This window comes from Myotis davidii, unplaced genomic scaffold (genome assembly GCF_000327345.1).
Source record: "Myotis davidii unplaced genomic scaffold, ASM32734v1 scaffold551, whole genome shotgun sequence".
Classification (NCBI taxonomy): Eukaryota; Metazoa; Chordata; class Mammalia; order Chiroptera; family Vespertilionidae; genus Myotis; species Myotis davidii.
This window is the reverse complement of record NW_006283788.1, coordinates 1,120,050-1,129,850: the sequence shown is the minus strand read 5'-3', so window position 1 is coordinate 1,129,850 and position 9,801 is coordinate 1,120,050. Positions and strand designations below refer to the sequence as shown.

The following is a 9,801-nucleotide window of genomic DNA, read 5'->3' as shown; positions in this document are numbered from 1 at the left end:
GACTTCCTCTCGCTCTGTCTTCATCTTTCTGTTTGTCTCCCTCTGTGTCTAGACCCGCAGGAAAGCCGGCTGGGACACTGCTCCTAGTGCTTCCTCACCCCCAAGTCCCCTGCCTGGTGGGCTCCCTGCACCCCCAGCTCCCCCCACGCCGGCCTTGCTCACCTGCTCAGCACGCACCACCCCTAGCAGCCCCGCTTCAGCCCAGGTATCCACAGGCCCAGTGGCCGGCCCCAGCCAGCGCTGGGGGTGGGGGAGGATTAGCACAAGGTGATTAATTGAGGTGGCCCCTTCCATCTGGCTGCCCTGAGCCGCTGAGGGAGGAGGGCCAGGCAGGCGGAGGACTGGGGAGGGGCTGGTGTTGAGGGGACACTGTGGACCTGGGTCCTCCTCCCCTTGCAATAGGACAGCAGCAAGGGCCTCCCAACCTCTGGGTCCGTTTTCCTGGCTGTAAAACATGGACATCAGGACCTACCCACCCCTGGGCTCTCACTGGGACTCAGTGAGGTGATTAAAGGAAAGGGCGCCCACAGTGAGTGTCTGCTGTTCCTGGTTTTACCAGGGGGGGGGGCAGAAAAGAGCCCTTAGACTCACATGTCAACCGAGCTGGGGAAGCAGAGGTCCCAAAAGGTGAAGGCAACTTTAGGTGGCTCCTTGGACCCTGAGCAGGGCATGGCCTAGGGGCCCTTTAGCTGGGTTTGAGGTTTGAATAAACATCTATTGAGCACTTAATTGTATACCAGTGAACAAAACAGACACAGATCTTGAGCTGACATCCTAGTTGGGAGATGACCCGCGGGTATAACGTAAAATATAGTGTCAGGTGGCTAGCGGTCTAGAGAGAAAACTCCAGCGGACAGGGAGGGGGCTACAAGGGGTTGCTCTTTAAGGAAAGTGATCAGAATGGGGGATGAGGGCAAGGCTGCAATTCTGGACAAGATGGGTGTGAAGGGGAGGGTGCCAGGGAGCCATGGCAGGTTGTGGAGCAGGGAAGGGACACAGTCAGACAGTATTTTGGACGAGTCCCTGCTTTGGAGATGGGAGGATGGGTTGTCACAGAACTGGTGGCCCGAGAGCTGGAGCAGGGTCCAGGGGACGACCCTGAGACTGGTTGCCAGCCCTCCCAATCCAAGAAGCCTGGGGGCTCAGGCAAGGGTGCATCTGGGGATGGGGGGCCAAGGTGAGGCCTGAAAATCGGTCGCTGGATTTAGTGGAGGCCCAGGCCCTCAGATGGCCTGGGGAGCGAATACAAGAGAAAGCAGAGATCTTTCTGGAACGTTGGCTTTGTAGGGAGAGACACACATGGAGAAAGAGACAGTGTCAGGCACTCCCCCCTCCCCAGAAAAGGGGTGATGTCCCCCGAGGAATCAGGTCCCACTGGAGGGACCAGTGGCCTTAGAGGAGGAGCCGGCTGGGGCTCCGTGTCCCATGCGAGGGCCGAGGTCAGGAGGCCAAAGAGGCCCCAGAGGTCCTGAGCCCAGGCTGCCAGGGGCTGGGGGGTGGAGGGGTGCAGCTCCTGTTCTCGGGCCCTTCCAGGACTCAGCCGGCCAACTAGGAGTCAGGCTCTGGGCTCGACGGCCGGGGAGCCGGTCTGTGGGGCCGCAGGTAATCCTCTTATGCAGTGGTTCTCAACCTTGGCTGCACATTAGAATCACCTGGGAATCTTTTTAGAATCTTGATTTCCGGGCCTCCTCCTCCAGAAATTCTGTTTCTTTGTCACTAATGTTATGGCCTCACCCCATAACAAAGAAACAGAATTTCCGGAGAAGAAACGGAATTCCCGGAGGATGAGGCCCGGAAATCGGGATTTTAAAAAGATTCCCAGGCAATTCTAATGTGCAGCCAAGGTTGAGAACCACTGCCCTAATGGCTTCATCACTTTAAAACGTTAACAAGCTGCTCGGTTCTCAGGCCCCAGTTAGCTACTTGGCCCCGTTGGCCCCGTTGGTTAAGAGGCTGCAGAGGGGTTCCTGGTCAAGGTACTTCCTTGACTTAGCAGGATGTGGCTGAAGGTGCAGATTCTGTGTCAGCGTGAGGGCAAGATTAGGGCAGGGTGGGGCAGGGCCAGGGACTAGCAGCCCCTCCAGCTGGATTAGGGGGAGGGTGTGTGTGTGTGTGACCCAAAGGCCTCTCTCTGCCTCTCCAGCCTCCCACCCTTTATTTCTCCCTCAGGAAGAATCACTGAACCCTTTCAGGTGCTGGTGGGGAAACTGAGGCCAGAAGGTGGGCTGGGCTTCAGGGGGCACCTCAGGAGATCAGTGTAACTTTGGGCCCTTTCCTGGCTCAGGTGGGGTGGTCAGCATAGGTGAGAGGGCATACTGGGTCTAGTGTTTCCTCTCCAGTTTGGGGGTCCTGGGGTGGGACAGCATCCAGCCTGTCCCCAGACCCTGCCAGGCGTCCTAGAGGCTGTCTGAATGGGGTAGGTGACAGTCACAGCAATAACTGAGCACCAGCTGTGTGCACTCAGCCCTCACTTTCTCCCCACTCTGGGTCCTTATAACACCTGCCCCCCCGCCCATGCCTGATCATAGGTGGGGCCCAGGTAGGGGACCCCCCCCCAGTTGGCCTGCTGGGGCCACACAGCTAAGGGGCATATCAAGATATGAACCTGGGGCGCAAGCCCAGGGCCCAGCCCCCGTCACCAGAGAGGACAGGAGGGGGAGGGCCTCTGGACAGGCTGCCTGGCTGGGTTTTCTTGAGGCTCCAGGTCACTGGGTCAGACTGTTGGGCTGTGACAGCTGGAGGAAGTGGGCGGTCACACCGGAGCATCCCTGGGGGACACAGCTGCAGTGGCTCCTATACACCTGCTCCGGGGGCAAGTCTCCCATGATCCTTGGCGCCCGAGACCCTGAGGGCTGAATACGGCACCCACAGATGGACCGTAGTGGGGACCTGTGGGTGATGGCAAGTGGGTCCACGGGGAGGCTGTGACCTCTGGCCTGGAGTCTCCTGGCTCCGTCCCAGGGGTCTGTGTCCCCACGTGGCTGCCAGTGGGTCATAGCTGGGCAGACCCCTCAGTGGGCAGACGACTGGCAGGTGGACTGTCCTGAGCTGAGTGATGGGGGGTAGTGTGGACCCCCTGGGCCGAGAAGACGTTGGGGGTCGCAGAGAGAGACTCAGAGGCCCACAGTTCTTGGAACCAGTCTTTATCGAGGCACCAATCCTTCTCCTGGGTCTGTGGTATCCAGGGGCTGCCCCAAGCCCCCCAAAAGGGCCTGCTTCTGTGCTGTGAGCCAGGTGGGCGGCTTGCTGGCCCAAGCCTCCTGAGGCCCGGCCGGTGTCCCCACCCTGAGCCCCCCGCTCTCTGTCCTCTGGGGCCATGGCCCCACCAGGCAGGGTCAAGGCTCTTGGCTGCGGGGCAAGGTGGAGCCATCAGCGTCCTGTCCTTCAACATGGCCAGTGGCGCCCGCGCTGCGCAGCTCCCGGGCCAGCTTCTCGGCCAGTTTTCGGAAGGTTGGCCGGCGGGTAGGCTCCGCCTCCCAGCAGCTGTTCATGAGGGTGTGGACAGGGCCTGGGCAGCCCTCAGGGGGCTCCATGCGGTACCCCTTCTCCACAGCCTCTGTCACCTCCTTCAGCGACTGTGGGCAGAGGGCACAGCAGTGTGGGCTGGGGTTCAGGGCTGTGGCCCCAGACCCACATGGAACCCAGTGCCTCCCCCACCCAGGCCATGCTCACCATCTTGGGGTATGGAGCCCGGCCATATGAGAAGACCTCCCATAGCAGCACCCCGAAACTCCAGACATCGGACTTGCTGGAGAATTTCTGTGGGGTCCAAGACCAGGATGAGGAGGGACCCTTCAAGGTTTCCGCTCCAGTCCCCGATTCTTCCAGGAAGTCCCCCTGGGTTGACCTGCACTCTCTGGTCTCTTCCTAACAGACTCCATTCCCTGAGTCCTTGCCCCTTTGACCAAGGGCAGCTCAGATGTGGTGCAGGGATGGGGCTGGTTCTTTGTGCCCTCAGCACTGAGCCCAGAAATGGGGAAACAGGCCCAGACAGCATCACACACAGGAGAGACCCGATGGAAACTAAAAAGAACAACGATGGGCCACATACTCACTGGGGAGGCAGAGTCATTTGCCTTGGAGGTTCAGAGGCCAAGACACACTGTGGAGCTGGGGCTCCAAGGTCCCTGGGGACAGGGGGGCGCTCACCCCATGTTTGAGTGCCTCAGGCGCTGTCCACTTGACGGGCAGTCGGCTGGAGTCCAGCCCCTTCCTCTCAGCCTTGACCAGGCCAAAGTCGCTGACCTTGGCCACCAGGTCCTCAGAGATGAGGATGTTGCGGGCAGCAAGGTCTCGATGCACCAGCTTCTTGCTCTCCAGGTACTCCATGCCCTCGGCCACGTGCCTGGGGAGAGGGGGGCACAGGGGCTCCAGTGGGTGGTCACCCCCCCCAAGGCCAGGCACCTTCCTGCATTTCTCCTTGGCCTTGGAAAGCCCCTTTCCCACCCACCGGGGCCCCACTCACAGGGAAAACTGCAGGAGCTGGGGGGTGTTCACAAGGGCCCGGCCCCGAGTTCGTAGAAAGTTCACCAGGTTGCCCTGGGGGGGGAGGGGAGGGAGACACGGGGCTCGGGTTCGAGGCTTCTTGGCTGCCTCTCCAAGTCCCACCTGCATCTCGGCCCCACCGTACCTTGCTCACGTGCTCCATGACGATGTAGAGTCCCTGGTGCAGGATCACGCCCAGCAGACGCACCAGGTTCTTATGCTGCATCTTCCTGTGGGGAGGCAGAAGAGGGGGTGAAGGCGCGGCTGGAACCCCCACCCCAGGGTGCCTAACCCCCACCGGGGACTCACGTCATGACTGCTGTCTCATCCAGGAAGGCCTGGGCCGTCACATCGCACTTGATGTTCTTCACGGCCACCTTCTGGCCCAGGTACTCGCCCTGCAGGACGGCTGGGGGTGGGATGGAGACGGACAAAGGGACACACCCACTCACACTGACCCCCATGTCCACCAACACAGCTCAGGCCCCAGGCCTGGAAACCCCCTCGGCCGTACCAGCTCCGAACCCCTAAACCCCGATCAAAGAGGATCTAGGGGTCGGCAAACTCTGTCCCGAGGGCCAAATCCAGTCCCATCGTGTGTTTTTGCAAGGACCGTGAGCTCAGAATGCTTTTTAGATTCTTGTTTGTTTGTTTTTTATATTCTCAAATAGTTCAAAAAAATTTAAAAATGGTATTCCATGACACATGAAAATTATAGGGGGAAAAATTCAGTGTCTACAAATAAAGTTTTACTGGCACACAGCCACTCCTGTTGGTTTACCTATCATCTGGGGCGGCTGCTACAAATGCAGAGCTGAGCAGATGTGACAGACTGGCCTGTAAAGCCAAAAATATTTGCACTTCGGCCCTTTACAGAGAAAGTCCATAGGTCCCTGACCTAAGCCCTAGAACAGTGATGGCGAACCTTTTGAGCTCGGCGTGTCAGCATTTTGAAAAACCATAACTAAACTCTGGTGCCGTGTCACATATAGAAATTTTTTTGATATTTGAACCATAGTAAAACAAAGACATATTTTTGATATTTATTTTATATATTTAAATGCCATTTAACGAAGAAAAATCAACCAAAAAATGAGTTCACGTGTCACCTCTGACATGCGTGTCATAGGTTCGCCATCACTGCCCTAGAACCTTCCGGAATAATCATTTCAGGGAATGGCATTCCAAGCACAGGACCAGCATGTGCCCGAGGCTGGAGGTGTGAGGGACTCGCACTCACTGGGTGTCTGCCTGAGCATTTACTTCCCAACAGCGGTTGTCAGCCCCTTTCACAGAGGAGGAAAGAGACTGAGAGGAGTGGTTTGTCTTCAGCTGCCCAGCAAGTAGGTATCAAATCTGGATGTGAATTCATGTCTGTGACTCCAAAACGTGAACCCCCACCTTCCTTCAGCTCGCCAGGCCACGCCCTGCTCACCTCCAAACTCCCCCTCTCCGATTTGTGCTCCCAACGTCAAATACTGCAGGTCCAGTAACCAGCCAGCTGTGGGGCCAAGACTCTGTCAGAAAGGCAACAGGCTTCCCCAGCCCCTCCCCTCGGGGGCGCCACCTGGGGAGACCAGATGGTGTCCCCCACAGCACCCAGCTGTAGGCACACAACTGGGTGGCTGCTATTCCCAGTAATGGTCCAAAGGGCATGGCTGACACACCCCACTCCTGATACCAGTTCTGTGGTCAAAGGCAACAGAGCCTACCCTTCAGGGCTGCCCGTCTCTCCTACCTGGAGACTGTGTCCCTTTAAATACCACAAGGGCTGGTCCCTTTATGGTTCCTAACCTCTGGCCTCCCAGGGACACACACACAGTAAAAATGCAATAGACACGGAGAACAGTAAAGCTTCTGGAATCTTAGATTCCTGTGCTCTAAGTCATAATCTGTGCTCTGGCCTCCCTGACCTCTTGTCTCAGGCCAGTGTTCTCTAATGCAGGCCTCCTCCCCACCCAAATCAGGAGCCCTTAGGCACGATCAGGCGTGGCGACACCACCCTCCACCCGCGGGCCGTCCCCAAGATTTCCCCAGGAGAAATACATGCTTCCAAGGAGACGGCCATGATGATGAGGTTCAAAAGACTAGGGGTGGCTACAGCTGGGGCCTTCGCTTTGGGACTTGGGTATGGATGATTTCACTACACAGAAGCTGGAAAAGCATTTCAGCTGAAGGGAACAGAATGCACAACAGCACGGAGGCAGGAGAGGAAATGAGTCACAACCAAGAGGACTTGGGAATGGAGGAGGAGCCCTGTAGATGAAGTAGGGAAGAAGGCTCAGCCACAGGGGAGGTTCAGGAAGGCGGTGGAGCTGCAGGGCCTCCCGCCTTTAAGCAGGGGAGCGATGTGGGTGGGCTTGCAGGTAGAAAGTTGCCTTTGGGACCAGAGGGGCAGGGGTCAGGAGGAAGGGGGACTGCCCCCCTGGAAGGAGGTGGTCTGATGGGAGGTTCTGAGAGGCCAGGAGGGGGCATGAGGGGAATGTGGGAGGGTAGGTGGGTTGAGGTTTGGGCCAGGTTTCTGGCTCAAGTGACAGGGCAGATGATGGGGACGTGGGAGAAGCAGCAGATGTGGAAACCCATTCACAACATGGGCAGGGCGAACATGGGCAGAGAGGGTGCAGGCCCCTACCCTTGGCCAGCTCTTCCTCCGCCGATTTAGCCCCCTGCTTCCTCTTGGGTTTCACGAGTTTCGTGCAGATGGCCCCCTTGTCCTTGCTGTAATGCTGCAGGGTGGGGTGGGGCAGAGGTGGTTGTGAGTCCAACCCCAGGGACCAGCATGTGCCAAGGGGCATCCCTCATCCTGTTCCCTTCCTGGGGGTGGGCTCTGGGTAGGGTGGGCCTGAGCCGATGAGGAGAAGGGTTTGGTTCCCACATGATGTGTTGGGCTGGTTTCCATGGGAATAGGAAAGATGCAAGCTAGGGGGGAAGGGGAGGATGGCATTGGTGTCAACGTGGCGGTTCCTGGAGGTCCCCGGAGGAGCCATCCAGTCCCTGGAAGTGGAACCCAGAGAGCTCAGACCACCTATATGGCTGGTGGTCCATGAGGACCAGCTCTTTCTTGCATTGGGGAGCATGTGGCTCTGGGGGTCCCCATGTCCATCCAGCTGCTGGGATGGGGCAGGGCCTGGGGAACACGCGACTCCTGTCGGAGCTGCACCTCTACCATATCCATGAGGTTGCAAAAGCAGATGGTCTCGTCGATGGTCAGGTGGCCATCACGGTGCAGAACGCGGTAGTGGATGACGTCGCGGTGGAAGCTCACGCACAGCACGTAGTCCCCGGGATGCCGCACCGACTCCCGCACCAAGAACAGCCCATCCTCGGGCGGCTGCAGCAGCTGCACCGCCTCCTGGCCCGAGATCTTCCCGTGGAACCACCTGCAGTGGCCGGAGGGCGGGTTGGGCCGGGCGGGCCGGGCCCTCGGATCCCTCATCTCTGGGCCAACCCCACCACTCACGGCATGAGGCTGAGCTTGGGATCCGCTGAGAGGGCCTCACGCTCCCGCAGCGCACCGGCCGCCAGCAGCCCCTCCTGCCCGCTGGCGTGGTGCTTGGCTCGGTACCAGCTCTTGCTCTGCCAGGGAGGGAGACAGGGGTCGGTATGGGGGGAAGGGAGGAGTATGGGGGCGTTCCTGGCTGAGTCCCATCTCCAGGCCCTCTGGCCACGGCTCACCTCACAAGCCTCCAGGATGGTGACCATGTCGCCCTTGTGGAAGGCCAGCTCTCCGGGCTTCGGGCGCGTGTGCTCACACTTGGTGATGCATTGGGTGCCTGGGGCCCAGCGCCTCTGGGTGGGAGGCACAGGGAAGAGGGCCAAGGTGACATGAAGGAGATGCCCCAGGGAGAGGAAGATTGGGTTGAGACCGGAGAGAGAGGGAGAAGAGGAGATAAGACAGGGGAGCAGCCAGCAGAGATATATTAGTCACAAACAGACGGCACCCAGGACAGGTCAGGAAGAAAAGGTGAAGGAAATGCAACACCAAATGACAGAAAAGCCGGAAGACATCAGCTAAAGGGGGCGTGGGTCAGAGTACACCCTCCCTGCCCATGGAGTTGAGGGCCTGTGGACGTGGACTGAGCTGAGCAAGGGCCAGGGATACAGGCATCCAGGTTGGGGGTACTCACTGTGGGCATCCTGACTGAGATGGGCCGGAGTGCCAGGCCTGGAGAAAGCCAGGGTTCACCTGGAGAGGGGGCAGAGATCAGCTGGATGGCAGATGCAAGCCAGGCTGGGGCTCGGGGGCCATCACTACCACTGCCAGCCAGGCCGGGCAGAGGCAACAGCCAGAGGCATGGGGGTGGGGGAGTTATAAACACTGGTTCTTCAGGCCCCTCTGGGAAGGTGGTCTTTACCGAGGGGCGTTCCTTAGCTGAGTCAAAGCCATTAAACATCAGTGACAAAATCGGGGAGCCTAGCCCTACCATTGTTCCCAAAGGAAACTGAGGACCAGCATGGGCACAGAGCAAGTGGCCACAGGCTGGGGAAGAGGGACACGCCTGGTTCAGGCCCCCACAGCCCACAGGCGCCTGGGGAGCTCAGTGCCACCTCATCACGCCTGGTTCTTCCTCTTTTCTGGAAGAGCAGGGCAGGGAAATACGGAATGATTCAAGGTCATTGCCAAGAAACTCTGACCCTACAGTGGGACAGTGCAGCCCTGCTGAGCTCGCGGGGCTGGCCAGCTGGACCTCTCTAATCCCTCTACCCCACCCCCAGTCCCTCATTGCTGCTTGGGTGAGGATTTTCCCACCCCTACCTCCCCCATCGACCCCACCACAGGTGGCTGGGCCCGTGGGGCGGGTTCCAGGGTAAGTCTCTGCTCCTCCAGTGTGCAACCCCGTAAATACCCAGCCCTACATGGACTCACACACATACTGATCCACGTACACACAAGCACACAGAGAAACACACCAGGCTTGGACACAGGTGGACACAGGTACCCACAGACCCGCAGGTATGCAAGCAAGGGCACGTCCCCCCTAGAGACAGGTGTACACACGCGTCTACAAATGTGTACACACACACACACACACACACACAGGTGCTCAGACATCTGGATACGTATCTGTGTCTCCCTCCCGCCCCTCCCCACCCCCAAACACACACACTTGAACACCTGGGCGCCATACGTTGGGCCACCCGGACAGAGCTACACGCAAGGCCGTGCACACGCATGTGTCACACGCGCACATCCCTCCACGTGGACGCGCGGATACACACACCAGGGGCTCCCAGACGCGCCCCCCCTACACCCAGGAAAATCCCCTGCACCCGCCCCGGATCGCCTCTGACCACCGCCGCCCCAGCCTCGACCCA

At 59.0% G+C, this 9,801-nt stretch overlaps 1 protein-coding gene across 8 annotated transcripts in view; it reads right to left on the bottom strand.

Annotated features, from left to right (window-relative positions):
• Positions 1-3,125: 3,125 nt before the first annotated feature.
• The window catches only part of MATK (megakaryocyte-associated tyrosine kinase), a 34,922-nt gene continuing 28,246 nt past the window's right edge, over positions 3,126-9,801 (bottom strand). For 5 of the 8 annotated variants that reach the window (XM_015567243.1, XM_015567246.1, XM_015567249.1 and 2 more), the window contains 12 exons: positions 8,613-8,671; positions 8,161-8,274; positions 7,946-8,061; positions 7,646-7,865; positions 7,073-7,211; positions 5,921-5,986; positions 4,795-4,894; positions 4,631-4,715; positions 4,466-4,539; positions 4,150-4,345; positions 3,673-3,759; positions 3,128-3,575 (listed from right to left, as the gene is read on the bottom strand). In XM_015567243.1, coding sequence (XP_015422729.1) covers positions 3,336-3,575; positions 3,673-3,759; positions 4,150-4,345; positions 4,466-4,539; positions 4,631-4,715; positions 4,795-4,894; positions 5,921-5,986; positions 7,073-7,211; positions 7,646-7,865; positions 7,946-8,061; positions 8,161-8,274; positions 8,613-8,671 — 1,496 coding nt within the window. In that variant the 3' untranslated portion in view covers positions 3,128-3,335. Of the gene's footprint in view, positions 3,576-3,672; positions 3,760-4,149; positions 4,346-4,465; positions 4,540-4,630; positions 4,716-4,794; positions 4,895-5,920; positions 5,987-7,072; positions 7,212-7,645; positions 7,866-7,945; positions 8,062-8,160; positions 8,275-8,612; positions 9,483-9,801 lie in introns of those variants that run through there. The other 3 variants (XM_015567241.1, XM_015567229.1, XM_015567224.1) reach the window with 3 other exon arrangements.